At 38.3% G+C, this 19,283-nt stretch overlaps 1 protein-coding gene across 5 annotated transcripts in view; it reads left to right on the top strand.

The window, feature by feature from the left end:
* Window positions 1–522: 522 nt before the first annotated feature.
* The window catches only part of LOC121948778 (LIM and senescent cell antigen-like-containing domain protein 1), a 35,953-nt gene continuing 17,192 nt past the window's right edge, over window positions 523–19,283 (top strand). Inside the window, exon 1 of one of the 5 annotated variants that reach the window (XM_042494242.2) lies at window positions 523–696. In XM_042494242.2, coding sequence (XP_042350176.1) covers window positions 668–696 — 29 coding nt within the window. In that variant the 5' untranslated portion in view covers window positions 523–667. Of the gene's footprint in view, window positions 697–5,913; window positions 6,049–10,395; window positions 10,678–17,439; window positions 17,974–19,283 lie in introns of those variants that run through there. The other 4 variants (XM_042494243.2, XM_042494241.2, XM_042494239.2 and 1 more) reach the window with 4 other exon arrangements.

Here is a 19,283-nt window from a genome sequence, read left to right as displayed (position 1 = left end):
CTGGTCAAATCAAATTCAAGTTTATTTATAAAGCATGTTAAAAAACCAGAGTTGACGAAGGTGCTGACAGAAAAAGGCCTAAATGTAATAAAATGACGTAACAAGGGAACAATAAAAAAGCAATAGCGATAACATAACAGTATTACCCATCAAACAAGCACAAATACGTGAGTAGAGAAAGAGAAAAGCACAGAAGAGTCAATTGTTAAATAGGCCATAAAATATGAAAAATAAAGCAGTAGGGACCAGACATTGTGCACAGCTTTTATCCCTGACTTTTTTTTTATGTATGTGTAAATGTGGATCAGTGAAAGTAGTTTTGTAAAACAATTACCTTTGATGTTTCATAAAGATGAAAAAAACACGTGTTGACGTTCTTGTGATTTCTATTTCTTTCAATTTTAATTTAATTTTTAACTTTAAGTAAAATGTATAGTTGGAACCATTGACTATGGTCGGAACTAGCAGAATGGTTTTACGTTGAAAGTCATGAGCGGAAGTGCAGTTTTCCGTTGAGCGTAGTGACGGATGTTGTACAGACACAAGGCCCGTCTTCGCCATTCCGCTCCCTGTGTGGAAACAAACGCTACATCCCAGACTGCACAACATCTGGACGTCTGCAACTGAAGTCAGAAAACACTAGTGTGGTCCAGGAGAGAGCGGAGTGATGCTCGGCATTAGTGAAATGACAAACGGGTAAGTGAGAAGTTTGAAAGTGTTTCCCTCACAGAGACATTTGCCTGATAAGTTGGGAAGTTGACAGTTTCAGGAGAAAAAACGCCGCCCCGGTTTGTTCCATTCTCTCATGGGCTGGGAAAACTGCAATTCAGGCTTGACAAAGTTCACTGTTGCCTTTCATGTACAAAAAAACGGACTCGTGTGTATCAGAGAAAAGTGCGGAAAGTTAAAGTTACATTTATACGCTGACTGTGTGGAGCTAACGTTAGCTAGCTTAACGTTTGTCACTTAAATGTTGTTACAATCTCAACTTGGTCACTTCAGTGGCTCTTCAGCGCCCCCTACCGTGTTATTGCTGGAAAATACCAGCTGGATGTTTACAGGAGTCAAACTTTCTGGACTAGTTTGTGTTGGTTATCACATGTAAGCGGATGTAAAGCGTATCTGCAGGGTCCTGTTGAAGTGCCAGACAGAAAAAAGGAGACAGATGTTAATGCAGTTTGGTTTAATAAGTACTGTTGGCGCTTACTGAGCACTCGTGCGTCGTACAGCGTGAACTGCAGGTCTGAAAATAAAGTCCTTTTAATCACCATTGCTGCTAGAAATGCATTTATTTATACTGTGTAACGTGCAGTTTCCTGCTGTGCAATATCTTACCACTTACTGTGCAATAATGTTTATAGGCCATGTTTCTACATTTTTTAAATAGATATACTATACATAATTTCAGTTATTCTGGAGATCTATCAATCACGTACATATAGTATCTGTACAGGTAAAAGGTGTGTATAGTGTATCTAGATTTTATATTTAATGATTCTGTTTTTTAAAATCTAGTCTGTGTCTCATTTTATTTTGTAACGTCATATCCTTTTCTGCACTTAAATCACTTTTTTGCAATTTTCTCTGCCTCTGACTCTTGAGCTGCTGTAATGTGTGAACTTCCCCGGTGTGGGATTAATTAAGTTTATCTACGTTTTTCACTCTTGCAAGCTTGTTTGTGCAAACGCTTCATTTTTCAGCAAGATGTGATATGTGACATAGGATAAAGTGATCTTGATGAAGTTTCAAAATGTGTCCAAGGACATTCCGAAATGTGGAAATCCAACTATAATTTCTGTTTTTACACTTTCTGGTTCAGATAGATGGTGTCATTTTACCGATATTTAAAGAAAACATGACTTCTGGCAGTCCCTTAGCCTCAAAGACTATACAGCTGACAGCTGGGTAGATCTAGAGAAGACATTGTTGTAAATTATAGGAATATCAGTGCAGTTTTGCTCAGTTTTGTTGCATTATTGTATCTACATGTAGTGGTAAAAAAACAAATCAACAATTACCTTGGCCAGATACTCAGATCTCACCTTAAGAAATTAAATTGTGTGACCCAGATTTATTTTGATTCTTTCACCTAGAAAATTTCTCATTGAGGCCATGTGGTACATCACAAATGATGATATTTCAAAATTCAGCAGTGGTCAAATTAATTATCTGCAGGAAGGATATTAAAGAAGCAGGTTTTATTGTGTAATTCCTTTGTGGAAAGGTAACAAAATAAGTCAATAGACGTGTTTGAAATCTGAAACCTCTTTTTCACTCTATGGCAAGTTGTTTCTTGTCACATCCTTTCCTCTCTTTTTCTTACTTGACATGTCAATTTCTGTGTGTGTGTTGTTTTTGAGCTCATTAGACTTCCCCCTGCTAGCAAGGAAAACGCTCTTGCTTGATAATCAGACTGAATTTTCACTTATTTCCACGTTATTTATTCATTTGTCTCGCTCAGCAATTTAGAGATGTGATGAAGTAAGGTCAACCGAACAGAAAAATGGTCCAAGTGTAGAAAACAAAGTGTTACATTCTGCTCTGATTAAATAATGAGTATTTAATTAAACTTTATAGTATTCATAAAACATACAGAAATATAGTAAACTTAGCATTTGTGTTAATACAATGTAGTTTGATTTGCCAACTGCCTAACATCATGCTATTTTTAGATAAAGCTTGTTAATTGGTATTTTTTTTATTTCAGTTAACATATTTCTAATAAATACATTGATTCCAACATTATCTCTATCTTACAATGGATAATAATGATAGTAAATATGCATCAGATGTCAGAAACTTCTACCTCATACATTTACTGAATTTAACCAGTGTGCCAATATAGTTTCAGAGCCAAGATCCCCTATTTAATCTCTTTAAGACTTCTATGGATCATTGCTTTAGCAGGTTTTCAGGAATAATTTACATAGTCACACATCTGATAATAATGATAATAATAATAATAAGAAGAAGAAATAAATAAACATAATAACACAATAAAATCAGTATTTACAAACTGAAGTTCAGGAGAATCAGAGGTTCGACCACACCAATTATATGGTTTTGATAATAAAAACCCCAAATAGCTTCACTCAAACGTTACAAAGAAGTGATAGACTCACTGAAAAGCATCAAGAATGACAGCTTAAAGAAGGAAAGAGGATGTCCCTCTATTTTCTGCAGATCAACCTCCTCCCTGCACAAGAATGTCCACACAAACTGGCTGGACAGTAGTTATTGCTCTCTGAACCACTTCCTGACCATCCCTTCCCCGGGGACTGCTTTTCAGAGCCATATTTTTTCCACCAGTGTGAATTCTACTGTGTGCACTGCCGAGTTAATTATGGCCCGGGATGAATCTGGCTTTTATAAAGCACTCTGGACACTAAAAGCTGTTAGAGGGCAAGTCTTTTAAAGGCCCGGGGATTGCTGCATTCCCAGCGTATTACATTTTCATCTGATTCCACACTGTGTTGATACAACTAGAGCTTAGAGGAGTGTCCCAGTCTCCAGTGTGGACTTGTCCTTGTTTGGAAGAGCGGTGAACTGGTGTGACTTAGGATTTAGACTGTGTGTACTCACTTGACGCGTGTGGTGTGAAGGAGTGTGGAATGTTTTTTGCGACTTACACTGAAGCATATTTATACAACACTGAATTAATGACTGATGCAGTAGTTCTCGAGTAGTTTGAAATATTGAGGTTTGGATATCCCACGATCTGATGCTCTGGAAGAACATTAACGCTTTAAAACCTGAACAAATAGGTTTGATTTCTTTCAAAATCATCGGGAGAAGGCAAAGAGCAACTTAACAACATGTGGCCCAAAAAATAGCAAGAAATTAGTTAAGTTACAATAAAATTGCTTGAAGATAAGCACAAAAAATAAAAATAAAAACCAAACAAGATATTGATAAAAAAAAAACAGAACATTTAAAAAATAAATGTAGTTTTATTTCTGTGACATAAATGTAAATTAATAAATAAATATAATTGTTATAAAATGGTTTTCTGGACATTTTTCCCTAGTTTTTAAATAATTTTCCAATAACTTATACAGTGTAAGTACTGGACTTATTCAAAAAGTGCAATTTTTCACGCATGCAATAATCTCCATGTGCAATAAGTTGTTACTGTTTTGTACCTTGTTCTTTTAATCATGTGTGGCACCTTGTTTTTTGTTATGTAACATTTTAATACTTTTATATTTGTTATTATCTTTTTACTATTGTATTGTTCTTTCGCTGCTTATACTTCTTCGTACCTCATAGCTGCTGTAACATTGTAAATTTCCCCACTGTGGGACTAGTAAAGGATTATCTTAACCACCATGTGTGATTTGAGACAGCAGGTCAGCATTGCGAAAGCGAAAGAGGCGGGAGGGGCGTAACATGTAACCCAGCAGTGTGGGCTTCTAGTGTGACATAAAATTCCCATCAGCAGTGCTGAATGACAATGGCATAAATGTCAATAATCGTTTACCAACCCCAGCAGTTGATATCCCCTGTGCTCACAGGGTACGGAGCCCCTGGACCTCATTGTCTCGCCAATTTGTCAACATTTTCAGCCGCTGTTTCTCTGGGTTCGCTTAGGACTGCTGTTAGCTGATATTTTAATTTCTTGGCAGTGGGTCGCAAACATAACAAGTTGTCAAAATGCTACCCGTCCCATCTGTGGTCACGTCCTTTAGGCTGTCTGCAACTCTGTCCCTCCAGTCCATGATTGTACCTTTTATGCAGAACAGTAAGGTGGCATAACTCTGTGATATTCCTACCTGGAACAGGTAGCATAATAGCTTTAGTATCAATTATGCATCAACATTTTCCAAGGAACAGAAAACCACGAGGCTCCTACTTTGACAAAACTTTTCAATGAAAGAAATACTGCTTTCATCACAATGAGATCCAGAGATTCTGAAAGGTTGCCTGAGCCATGTGAGAAACATTGAGGCTCTGTTGTCATTGAGTTTTTCATCATAGCAGCCTCTTTGCAATGGTTGCAGCAGTTCCTCCATGGTAGAGAGAGTGTGTGTGTGTGTGTGTGTGTGTGTGTGTGTGTTTATGTAAACTCTGATATAGTTATGCCTAACTGTTTTTATTCCCACTTCAGAACATCTCTATTATTTGTATCCCTGACAAATGACAAGAAATAAATCTATTGTGTTGTGGGACGATTTTACTTAGTAATCTGCACAAGTTGCCTCACTCTTACAGTTGACAATGGAGAGTTATCTATATGCTTGAAATGAGTTAAAGATACAGAAAATGTTTTGAACATTATGCACTTGATTCTGTTTGTACTGCAGATATTTTGCACTCTTTTATCCTTATGTTAACATTCGTTTTGCAGCCAGTGCTAATGCTGTGTACATTCTGTATTTCAGTGTTGCATTAAGTTTTAACTCAAGTTTCACTGCATTATTTATCATATTTTGTTGTCAAGTTGCAACACAAACAGTTGCAAAACAGTCAGCGATGGCAGAGTTGTGTTGCGCATTTTAAGGCACACCCATGATTATGATGGATCATGCACACAGCCAGCAGACTGTGCCAGTGGCAGTCAGTGTGGTCACTGGGATTGGCCTTTCACCTCTTTTACACTGAGATACACTAAACATGGCAGGTCTATGTGAACTACTTGATTATCCTTTCAGTCACAGAAGGTTTCTCATACCTCCTCACACCTTCTTACTCATGACTCTACGCCACCTTTTATCTCCTTGAATCTTCCTCCTCCTCTTCCTCCTCACACCCCACGTCCACCCTGACAGACACTCTGGGAGGCACACAGGGCTGGATGTTTGTGTACTGGCTTTTACATCAACCCACCTCCCACAAACACATACTGGTACATAGGCACAAGTGGACACAAACATTCACACCCTCACACACGCACACACACACACACACAAACGCGTGCGCGCTCACCATAGCAAACAGGAAGTGGTGTGTCCACACAGACTAAGATAACGACAGTAGTGTTTGCAGTGACAGCAAAGGGACTTTAGCAGCAACAAAAGTATCTTCACCACAGTCTGACACCAGACAATGGTAAGATTACTATATATTGCCGTTAGAAAATTTTGCAATTATTGTAGCATCAGCTTCAGGCTTCATTACTTGCTTTATGTTAGATGTAAGAGCCATTATGTTAATTATAGAGCTGTGCGCATGATCTGTGTACCAGTGTATGTTGTATTGTGTGCTTTTCTTTTCTGAGAACAGCCAAGCTTTTAGGAAGAGATATTTTAGTGCATACATATTTGCACTTTGGCATTTGGACTTTTGTGTACATGTGTTTATACTTCCTCTTATGCGTGTAAGCAATGCCAAGAGTCATATTTATTTTAATTCATCATTAAAAAAAGCTCCTGTATCAAATGAAAAGAAAAGATTAAATGGTTAATTCATCTTTATGCACAACAGCAGGGTAAGAAATAATGTTCAGTCAGTTTTGTCAATTTTGAAAATGCTGAATACAACCCCATGAACTGTCAGCTGTACATCTGAGACATATTTAACCATCACAGTGTGTTAGGTTTGCAGTGTTGAGGTTTGAGGTTAATAAGATAGTTGTTGTACCGCTGTTGTCCACACAGTGGCAGTGCACTCATTCAGCAGAGAGGATGTTTTTGGAGCGATTGCAGCTTGTGAAATGTCTGCTCAACTCTGCGTGTGTGTGAGGACACAGTGTCAATGCATGGAAAAAGACAGATATCTCCACACATTAATACCAGCACAAAATTTCAATCCAAAACACAGCATAAGATTTGAAATGCCACTGTGGTAATTTTTCTGCCCTTACTTACACATTTCACACTTACAATGTGTAATCCAGAGCAAATGGCACAATGTGTTGTCACTTTTACTTACCATAAGGGCTTAAACAAACACATATTTTAATTATGGATCTTCTTGAATAATTATTTGTTTTGTTATGTCAGAAAAAAGTGAAATGTGCCATGTGTAATTTTCCAGAGCCCAAGGCGACGTCATCAAATGGTATGTTTTATCCGTTCAACGGTCCAAAAATCCAAAGCTGTTCACTTGTGTTAAACAAATGCATTAAATTTTCATCTTTAGAGGGCAACGCCACCTTGTTCAAGAATCTTGATATGTTATTTCCCAGAAAGTTCAATTAATATTTGTGAACATGAGCTACTCTCTCTCAAAGCCAGAAACCAGAGAAGAAATTCTCAAACTTGTGATTTCATCAAGTATAAAGTCTGGAGCTTCTCTATAGACAAAAAAATTGGAGCCTTTTTTTTGGAACCACAAAATGTTTTTCTTTTTGACATACAAAATGGCTTTTTTCTTGCAGTATATTCAGTTCTTAAACAAAATTGTAACCATATATATTGTAATCTATAGAATCTTTCCAATTCATAGATATATCTCATGACATCACAAATTTGAGTTTTAGTACTCTAGCTTGTAGATTTAGGTGAGAGTTGTTGATGTTTGCTAATATTTTTGGACTGTCTTAGACCATAGGAATAGTGTATGAATTTTGTAAATGGTGTATAACCCATTTAAGAGGCACAAAACCAGCAAATGTTTGGCTTTTTTTTTTTCACTTAAAAAAATTATCAAAACAATTATTCGATTTTTGAAGTAGTTGCCACTTAATTTTCTGCCAATAGACTAATAAGTTAATCAACTAATCGTTGCAGCTCTACTAACCCAGCACATTTAGATTTCAGTTTTATGGCAATTACCAGGTCTTGAATTTTGAGAGAAATGCACATCCTAAATTGTGAGTGAGCTGATCTCAGACATAAACCCTAAAGTAGGGCAATATAAAGAAAATCAAATATCGGAATAAGTTTGATCAAATATCTTGATATAGCAATTGTGACATTATTGTAGGGTTGAGTACTGGTGGTTTCATAAAATATTAACACTATAAGATACTTGATGCATAATCATCAGTAATGTGGATATAATGACTAAGTAGGTAAAGACAAATAATTGAACAGCTGTAACAGTCTGGTAAGTTCAGAAAATCACATCACTTTCCTATATCACAACCTTTAAAACCAGCAAACACTTATGAAGTTACAAATTCCAAAATCTGAGATGATGTCTAGTTTCATGTCCTGATATCGATATAACACCGATAATTGCCCAGCCCTGGCCTAAAGCGATGATTCATCATGAATGTTCTAGCAAACACAGACATGTCAGCCTCTGCTACTGTGACCCCGCTGCAGCTGCTCTGAGATGTGAGGCTCATTTACGCTTTGACTTTGTGTGTGTGTGTGTGTGTGTGTGTGTGTGTGTGTGTGTGTGTGTGTGTGTGTGTGTGTGTGTGCTTGTCAAACACATGTGGAATGCTGAACAGGTCAAGGCAGGCTGCTGAAGGTGAATCTGCATGGTGTGTGACTGTTCATAGAGCATGTACCTGTCTGTACATATTAAGGAGATACATGACTTCTGTCAGCCGTGAGTCTGCCCACGGCCATTTAACACCATCAAACTTTCACTCTTTTGTAATATCTCTAGTGACAGTTGCGGCTGTAGCGTGGATAGTGTACGCAGAACAAACACAGATAACCTAAATGAGCCGATTTACATCTCCAACCAGACTGCATGCTCTGTTTTACAGAGATGCTCTCTTTACATCTGTTTCTTCTTTGGCTGCGTCTTGACTTTGCTTATTTGGTCTCTTCTGACCAATCCTGTGCCGGCTTTTGATGATGTCACAGCTTCATGTCTGGTAGGCAACTTGTCTGAAAATGTGCATCTGCTGTGTTTTGTGTCTGTTTGGGAGGATCTCTTTTTTTCCCACATAACATTGTGATGAATTATTCATGGTTTGACATTTTCCCTTTCTGGTGGGAGGTGATCTCACAGTTTACAATGAAGGAGCTCAAGTCGATTTGAAGAGCAGTGCACACTTGAACTGTGAAAATATTTTGGTGGCATTTCTCCACAGAGTGCTGCTTTAGTCGGGCGTGGATGTTCCCAGCCTTAGAAACAAGCTGCTGTTCAGACTGACCGCAGGTTTGCTTTTTTTTGAGTGTGTTTTTTTTGTACCTGATATTGCTCCTTACTGTGTTCAAAACACTGTTATTACTACTGGCCTGCGTAAGACTGTCATGTACCAATGTTTTTATCCAAACATTGATATATCAGGTTTGATATGACCCATTGCTCAAAAGTTTTCTCTACAGCAAAACTTTCACAGAAATTGAAATTGCAAGTGATAGGGGTGTGTCATATCACATCATTTATGATAATACCTGCATATTTAAAAAAAAAAAATCATATCGTGATAACTGCAATGTTCAGTATTTTTGACGTAACAATGTCATACTGTTATGCATGGCAGCAACAAGCATGGTTGAAAGCAAAATTCCCCAGGTGTTAAGAAGAAATGGCGGAGCCTACAAGTCTAGGTGGAAAAACAACTGAATATTTTGGGATTTGTCCTGTTTTCCTGGTTTTTATGTTTAATATTCTTTGGCAATTATATGTTATTGAAATTAAAAACATTTTTTTTTGTATTTTTTAATGTCATCAAGAATACTTTTATTGCAAAATACCCTGAAATATCATGATATAATTGTAGGGCTATATCGCCCACCCCTGGTATGTAAAACTTTTTCATACCCCTGTTCATAAATTGAAACGTACTACTTTAGATAATGATTTTATCTGCTCTATTGTGTGATATCATGTTGATATAAAGAAAGCTGTAGTACATACCCTACATGTAATTTTATGCGTATTTAAATATGCATAGTTTTTTCATATTAATTTTATTTTCAGTGAAAAAATTCTGGTTCATATTAACTATTATCTCGTGCATATATACTGGTATTATTGACTAAAGGGTTTATAGTTGACCTTTAAAATATCCTGCCCTCATACAAGTCTTTGTAACTTGCCTCTAATGACCAAATATGAGGGATCCTTGCCAAAAATGTTAAAGATGATATAAGTATACCTCTGAAGTATAGATTTTTGTCTTAGCCTTGAACATATAGTATGAATCAGGCCCAGACGCCGACCTCAGATGACATGTTGATAGATGTGTGCATGATAAGTGCATCTCTGTTCCACATCATCATCTGGTCAGACAGCCTACCATTGTACGCATATGTGTGTGTGGGAATGGCCTTTCTTTTTCTCTTCTGTTTGTTCTCTCCCTTGTTGATGTGGCCTTCTTTTTAAACTGAGGAATGAGCCAGATAGATGTAGGTGGTGAATAGAGACGGCAGGGCAAAGGCCACAGAGGGCAACGGCCCTCGCTCCTTCTGCGACTCTTCCTCTTTTTCTCCGAGGCGCTCTCTCCCTCTACCTGCTGCAGGAGGGGGAGGAGGAGCAAGAAGTATTTGCTAGGTGTGCAAGCAGTGAAACCACACCTCTGCATGTGTCCTTCCTCAAGGGTGTGAGCCCTGGAGGTGTGTTTGACAGAGAGAGAGAGAGAGAAAGAGAGAGGGAGGCATAACACTTGATCTTTTTATTTGGATCAAGCACTGACACACACTTTCTTCAGTGTTACTGTGGACTGAGTGTTTGCAGCAGACAAGTGGAAGGAAGGAAGGAAGGGAGGGAGAAAGGCGAAGGGGAGATGAACTCTTTGAGGCTGAAAGAGTTGTCAAACTCAGACTTGTACAGGCGAAGACAGGAGAGACCAGACAGCTATGGAAGTCTGCCAGGGGACAGCTTCAGGTGAGTCTACCTCTGAAGGGCTTTTAATCTTCTGTCAAATTATTGATGAGAAATGTTGATTCAGCTCTGTGATGAGTTCTGTTTGTGCTGGTGTTTTACTCACGTTATATTATGTTGTGTCGCTGATAATCTGACCACCACCTGTCCTTCTCAATATGTAGCAGTCATTTTAACCCTTTGAAACTTGGATCGACATCACTTTTCGTGCTGCATTCAGACACTTTTTACAAGTATTTAAGCCTTTGAATCCTGAGAAAATTGGTTTGATTTCTGTCAAACACATGGAAAAAAAGGCAATTAGCAACTTGGCAATACATGTCTTGCAAATTGCAAGAAATTAGTCTTTGTAAAAGCCAGGGATAAAAAATCCAGAAAACTATATATCTGATTGTCACAATTGTCTATTTTACGAAATAACTGTGACTTTTACGCAGTTTTTTCAGGTCTTTCTTAATTTCTCTCCTTGATTTGTTTGGGGTTTTATTTGCTAATTTTCAGGTAATTTTCTTGTACTTTATATGAATTTCTTGCTATTTCTAAGTCATTCCTTTTTCAATTGTTTATTAACTTCTTCCCATCTGTTTGAGAGAAATTACACCAATTTCCCCAGGTTTCAAAGGGTTAACTAGAAGTGTTCTATTCAGTATAAGACACACAAAATCAGAAGTCATGTATAGTTTGAAATTGCTCCAGATAGAAACGTTGCGGTGCAATAATGACCACGTAAGAACAAAGAAATGAACAGTAAATAGAATTTCCAGCATCCCCATTGGCTGTCTAAATAGCTATGGCCATTTTCATTGGGTTCTTTTTAAAATGTGCTAAAATGTGAAGTGCTTCTCATGACCTTTAAAATCAGCTGATTTCCTAACATTCCTAACAGCTGATTTTCCTAATCCCACAGTTTCTCTGCTGTGTGTCACACTTCTTGACAAATTGTTTGCGAGATAGGACCCTATTTTCTCAAAGTTTTTTTTTTCATAACAGTAATAGTTTAGGGTTTTTTGTTGTTTTTTTCTGTTTTGTGAACTATTTATCATCAGCTAAATCTTCTGCTCTGAATGTTTTTAATGTGGTGTCGTGGTCTTTTGCATTGGTTGTGTCATGATTAACTGGAGCTGATTGACAGCCCCTCTCTGATTCATTTATGTTAGTGTTGCTACAGAAACATAACCAAAGATCCTTTGAAGAAAAGTTCTCTGTGTTTCGTGTATTGACAGGGATAGATAAGGTGAAATGTGGTGGAGTATTTGATGAGTAAATACTGCAGCTGCTGGCTGAATTCCTACAGGTTGTGTGACCACAATGTGCAACATATGCAGTCTTTTGCAATATTGGTTTCACAATACAATAACATCCATTTTGGCTTCCAAACACCTATCTGTCTCCCCCACTCTCTCACTGTGTTCGTCTCTCTCTTTGTGTGTGTGTGTGATCCTGAAGTGATTAGTGGAGTGTAGTAACGTGAGGAATGTGGAGAAAAGGAGCTCCTTCTTAAGAAGTGTCCTCAGTCAAATCACAAACACTTCATTTCTTACCATACAGCCTCCCTCTTTCTTATGCAATGCAGAAGTAATAAGGTGTCTCATTGTTGTTACACTGTAAAATCTTATCCTAAGCTCAATATTTGCACTTAGTATCACTTAATCAAAGTAAAGCTTTCAGAGAGGATATAATGTGTGACTCTGCAGCATCACTGCGTTAAACAAGCAAAGCACAAGACTCAGAAATGTATAATCGCAAAGCAAACACCTTGTCTGCATCAAATCAAGCGTTGAGCATCTGCAAAAATAAATGACACAACTGCGTACAACCACAGTTGCTGCAGAAACAAAGCATGTTAGAGAAGGAAACAACAGAGAGAGAGACAGAATTAAGGAAACCCCATCAGGGGTGGTGAGAATTATGCTTTTAGTTTTGATTTTAAAAAAACATGCTCAGAGTGAAGCATTCTGTTGTGTGCAGCATTTTGAAATTTAAACATGATAAGGACAGTCACAAGTCTACTCTTTACAAGAAATGTTATGCCATCTGAACCAAAGCGAGGTAATGTCACACATTCAAACCACCTGTGAAGTTTATTCAAAATGCAGAGAGAAAAGTTTACATGTATTAACTACAGACCTAATTTCAGGCATCTAACCAAAAAAATCCACTAAAAAAAATGTTAACTTTTAGACTAGGGAACCGGAAGTGCTGAAAGACCAACTCCTTTCCGTGTTTTAAGACTCATTCCTGGTACTAAGTAGCGCCACTGACTCAAAATGAGATACACCATGGCGAAAGCAGACCTTATCATGTAAAATGTGTCCATTTACAAGATCATGATTACAGCAACATTGTGAATTAGGGATTTGTAAACGAGCCTGTAACTGAACCTGGCAGCCTCTTATCACCAAAAACATTTGTAACATAAAAGTAAATTGCAGTTTCTTTAACAGTATATTTAATAAAGTACTTATACCGTGTTATGTAATCCGCTGGGCTGTGTGTTCCAGACTGTCCTGTAGAGTTAAGTGGTACTGACCCTTGATAGTGCACGTCAAAATGGGCGTCGGGAACAAAAAGTGCAGAACAAAGGAAATGTTAGTGATGAATTATGTTTGCACAGTCACTGAATCAGTGTGTTGCACTTTGTGTTTCGTGCGTGTGTGTGTGTGTGTGTGTGTGTGTGTGTGTGTGTGTGTGTGTGTGTGTGTGTGTGTGTGTGTGTGTGTGTGTGCTTGTGTTAGTGTGCAAACTCATTATGCCTTGCCAAAGGAAAAATGGTTTTACCCAAGCAGCCCTTATGTCTCTGTTGCCATGGTTGCTGTTGACACAGTGGGTGAGGGGAAGCGAGGGTGTGTGAGCAGAGTGTGTTTGATTTGTGTCTTTTGCCCAAATCTGCTCTTCTCACACCGGCTCAGAGTCCGGTTAAGAACATTTTTAAACAGAAATAATCTGTAATATAAATGTCTTTTACCTGCAGAAGTGTGTGCTTTATTAAATCTTATGAGAGAACAACTGTCAAAATTAGTTGCCTTGATTATTTTGGCCATCAGATTTCAGATTGGCTCAGTTCAGTGACCCTAATCTTCTTTTCTGAATTATTTTGAGAATGTGGAATCCAGTGTATATTATAGCCTAATCCATCCTTATTAGATAAACACAGTCAAAATCAGTGTAAAGAAAATATGTCATTAGTTCAGATTTAAGTGGGAAAATAGGAATTCAGTGACAAGCTTATTGGACCAATTCCAATTAATCACCAAACAAGCACCAACTGAAAGTGAATGGAGGTTCATCCTCATTGAGGCCCACTGTTACTGTGCCAAGCAGATTATTCTGTAAAATAGTCCTCGGGGCTTACACTGGAAACAAACCCTTGTCCGATGATCCCTGGGGGATCAGAAGTTGTGGCTTTACTGTTTAAGACACACACTATATAAATATTCATATTTTGTTTATAGTTGATTTATTCATTTGTCCAAATTTAAGGATACAGAGGTATCATGCCTTCTTTTTAGCCTAGTGCACTTTTTTGTTTTTTTACTTTTTTCGTGGAAAATGTAATAGAAATATTAAACTCAAAACCACACACAGATCCTTCTCTGTTTGAAAATAAACTTTATACCTTTAAAATAGCAAGAGAGGTCAGTCCGTTGGAACAGGAGCCTATATTTCCTACATCATTTTCCAACCTGACCTGTGACCTCTCCAGTGACCTCTAATGAGCCAATAAGGAAGCCTGAAAATCCTATCCGCAGCGGGGTCACACCAGAGACACTTTGTCGACTGCTGACAGTTGCTGTAGCCATTTTTAAGCTCAGGTTGACGCTCATATCAGCACTCACATTCTCTCTCTCTCTCTCTCTCTCTCTCTCTCTCTCTGTTAAACATTAAAACCTTTGCTCTTTCAGTTAAAATATGTTTGTTCATTTAACTGACAAAGGCATGATTTTTTGTGTGTGTGGTCTGAGCCTTTCATCTGACTGAACACAGTTATGTTGTCTTAGATTTAGATATTGTAATATCAAAAGAGCTGTCCTGGTTTGAAAGGCTGCATTACAGTAAAGTGGTAATTTTCTAAACTTAACAGACTGTTTTAGCTGTGTTATTATTATATCCAAATGACTGATGATTATTTATCAAAAGTCTCATTTTGTGAAAGCAACAGTTGTCAGTGCTACAGTATTGTCTCAGTATCAAAAATGAGGTATTTCAGGAAGTTTGTGAATGAATGTAATGAATTTAAACGATAATATCTTTACAGTAGTTGGTTGTTGACACTGTGATCTGTTAGGGTTGAGTATATGATAACGTCCGGCGCTGGCAAAGCAACAGTGCAAAGTGGAAATTACTGTCACAAAGGAGTTCACTGTTTAAGCAAAAGCAAGAACATGTTTTGTCTTCCCATCTGTTCCATGTTATGAAACTTTAATTTATTACCCTTTCTATTTGTTTGTGTGTGTGTGTGTGTGTGTATGTGTGTATCCCAGAGCTAGAGAGAAAGGAAAAATTGTGTCTGCATTTTTTGTTGTATCCCAGTGGAAAATGTTGTCTAATCCCTTGTCTGTTGTTGTAAATAGAAGTTGGTCTCGAAAAAAAAACAGTGTGCCACAGTGATATTTTTAGTCTCAACACAATTATTGTGACTCTAAATGTAAGCAGTCCTGAAAAATGCGTGATGCTGAAGTTTGATTTAGCCCAGTTCTTGCTGAATAGGTCTTGAGCTCTAATTTTAAGGAGGAACACCGTGTGACATGGCAGTGCCTGTAATCTGGAGGAAAGATTGCGTGTGTTTCCTGTTGAGCACCCACCCTCTGTCCATTGTACCTCCATCAATCAACACTGGTTCCCAGTAGATGAGATTCCCAACAGAGCCACAGCTCAGGACAGGAGACTTTCCTGCTGTCATTGTTCGGCTTTGGATAGGCTATTGAGCTTTAGATGGTGCCTGGTGAGATGTTTGGCTCATTATGTCATTCATTTTAGGACCCAGAAAAGCCCTTCATAGATACCAAATAGTTTAACAGATTTAAAATTTGGGGTGTTTTTGAGTAGCAGGAGCCTTTACAGTGCCACGCTACACTTAATCACAGAAAAGAATGCAAAACATGCTTATATAAAGCATTTCGAAAAGATGATACATTCAAGAAACAAATGCCCCCTAAAAAGCTGGATTTTGATGATTTTGGATATTAGGTTAAGCAGCCCCTTCCAGAGGAGGTAGAGTTGGCCCCAACTATGTATACAAACTCTCTCTCTCACACACACACAGACACAAACAGCAGCTGCCAGCACCTAGTTTGGAGTTGAGGCTTCACTAGGTGTCTATTTGTAGAATTATGGAGTCATGTAGGAGAATGTTATACTGAAGGACTCAGAGACACGTTTCAGCTGGACACACACACACACACACATAAACACAAGGGTCTAGAACTTTGTGTTTTGGCTCTTTATGCACATGCCTTGGTTTTGCAAGATTAACACAGACGCTGTTTTCCCGTGAAGCATCGAACATGTTTGTCTCACTGGAGTGTATTTCCAGTTCTGGCTTGATGTTGTTTTGATGGTTTGGGAAGTGGTCATTAATTTGAGATGCCAGTTGAGTTTAACCACATTTAGAGCTATCATTTACCCAGAGGAGACACAGATTTGCGGGTTTGAAGGAATGCCTGTAGTCCAAAATGGGGTTTCTGAGGACTATTAACATATTTTATAATTGTAGCCCTTGTTAGTTTCAGATATATGTTTTAAGCTGTTCTTTTGGGTCGCTTTGAGAAGACAAATAACATGTTTCCATTATGTTCGGTTTTAATCCTGTCAGGAAAAAAATAAGCAGTTCATAAACAGTCACATCTCATGGTTTACTAGTAGTGGGGTAGGATTTATTTGGAAATGGGGAATGTGAAAGTGTATAGAGCGACCCAAACAAGGGGAGCCCACATGCAGTTTAAATCAGCAGTGTGAAACGTCTGTATTGACTCTTTGAAATTAATTAATTAGATTTCTGTTAAAAACATGGCCAGAATGCAATCAGAAACTCAACAAGACATGGCCAAAAAAGTTAACAAGAAATCTGTAAAAAGGTGACAAGATTACTTGAAAATATGCAAAAACAGAAAAGTAAAATACCAAACATGAAAATTACCCTTAAAAAGTACTGTGATAATTCCAAATATGCAATAATAATTGTTATTATATTCATTTGTATAATTCTCCAATAACCTCCCTCTTTTAAAAACTAATTTTCCTGTTGCTTTCTTGTCACTCTTTTTTGTAGTTTGTGGGACTTTTCTTGCCAAGATAATTTTAAACAGGAATTTAATTGCATCATGATTGGACAATATCTGGCTCCAATTTCCGCCTCTGCGTGTGGATTTCCTCCTTCAATGTGTTTATTCACTAACAGACATAAACAGTAATGTGTTATTTGTTCTTTTTCTGTCATATTTGTATCTCACCACTGAAGCTTCTCCGCTTTCTTGTGTGACATTTCCATTTTGCGCAATACCTGGAGTTGGAGCCACGCTGTTATATCTGCCAGAAAGCTGAGAGTTCCAGCTGTTTTACACACAGATGGAAAGCACGGCTAGAGATTAGTCATAGACTGCAGATATCAGGGGTATAAAACATCACTAAATGCAGCTAAGGCTGTGTGTGTGTGTGTGTGTGTGTGTGTGTGTGTGTGTGTGTGTGTGTGTGTGTGTGTGTGATGGCACAGTGACCTCTGTCTGCTCAGGCGTCAGGGTGGGCTCTTTAGTTTCAGTAACCTGCCCAAGAATAGACAGCGAGTGTGACAGGAGGGGGGTGAGTGTGTGAGTATGTGAGAGAAAAAAGAGCAAGAGTGGATGTGGGAATGAGAGAAAGAGGGTGTGTGTGTGTGAATGTGAGGGAGAGAGGGAGAGTACTCCCAGTGCAGTCTGATCAGTGTTTCAGTCTCCCTCTTGCTATGTGGATTACAGCTCCCACTGCTTACTGGATTGCTATTACTGGAAACTTGTATTGGACAAACAGAGGGGATTTCTATTGGAGTGTTTGACAGCAGGGACTTTAATACAGGTGCTAGCTGGACTTCTGCAGTTAATTCAGACTGTTGTACCCAAGTATGGAGATAAACGGTCGTGTCCTGCCGCCTTCAATACCTGAGGATGGAGAAGCCCCGGACCATGTTCATCATGGGGAGATGAATGGGTACCACCAGAGGCTTCAGGGCGGTGATGGGGGAGAGGATGAGGTGCCAGTGTCCAAGTCCCAGAGACGAAAGAGTGATGTCAAAGTCTATAAGGAGTTTTGTGATTTTTATGCTCGCTTGTAAGTACACAGTTTGGAGGACAGGCACACTGCAGTGTGTTATCAACCATTATGAACTTTTTCCCACGTGACAACACTAGTCCCTTAATCATACCTAGTGATGTTTTTTTATTATTACTTTTATATATAAGAGGTTTCACCATAACAATCCTATTACAATGCAGTATGAAAAGATTTTTCTCAGCAGCCAATGAAACTAGTTGTTTAAAGAAGCTGCTGATCCATCAAAAAGTATGAGGTTAATATGGCTTTAATGTCATTGTTGTTAGGATGTTTCGTTGTCAGGGACACACCTCCACTCTCAGTTGTCATTATCCATAGTAACTGTAGAGCGAGTGTCACAGAGCACAGACAGGGACAGGAGTTCTGGTTGTGATTTTTGTGTGATGCTATCACAGAGTAAGAATAGCACATTTTTGGAACTTGACATGCCAGTTAAACAGAAAACAGGAAAAGTGGCACCAGGTACGTGTGTGTTAAAGAATTTGGTCTGCTCATACACTGACATGGTATTAGCTCACTGAGCTTACTATGGTGTTACAGAATGTAAAGAATTCTGATGAAGCCGGGGTTACCAGCAAGTCTGATATGCGTAAGCTGCCTTAGGTACCGTGTTTGTGCAGGAATAGCTCTGAACACCACAGGACGGAGCACACAGGAAGGGCTATTTTGGTGCCAAGTTGTTATGCAAAGTAGAATATGCCAACTGGCATTCCAAGTATGTGTGCATGAGGAGCAGGAAGGCTATATATATGTACTATATTTCTGACTGATCTGACCTCAACTTAGGCTGTAGGAAAACATGGAAGCAGGGTCACCCACAGGTTTGTGAAGAAACATTTTGAAGCCTGGAGTTTTCTTTCTCAGTGTTGGAGACAAAAAAAAATCCAATTTTGGGTGGTGCTAGAGCTCAGGTGGGACGAGCACTCAGCAGAGGTGATGGTAACCTGTCAGTCATTGAGACATTAAAATCCCTATGTGTGGTATTTAAAAATGTCTGATTTCAGTGACATCTTGTTGTGTTACGTAAAACGCAGACTTTTTCACTAAAATTTGGAATGTGGCACGTGTTGTATTCAGATGTATATGTCACTCATTCCTTTGCACAAATTTGGAATTGTGGCTTTAACTTCTAAGTTAAAGAAAACTCAATTTTAAAATAATGTTACATGCAGTCAGGGCAGGGTATCATTTAAAAAATTACACCACCAATACCAGTACCCTTAAAGTGATACTGATACTAATAAAGTACTTCATTCGATACGCAGAATTTGACGGAGTGGCATGTAGTGTATGGAAGCACAGTCACA

This window comes from Plectropomus leopardus, chromosome 10, assembly GCF_026936395.1.
Source record: "Plectropomus leopardus strain MGB_pleo_1.0 chromosome 10, ASM2693639v1, whole genome shotgun sequence".
In the NCBI taxonomy this organism is placed as follows: Eukaryota; Metazoa; Chordata; class Actinopteri; order Perciformes; family Serranidae; genus Plectropomus; species Plectropomus leopardus.
This window is presented reverse-complemented; position numbering and strand designations above follow the sequence as displayed.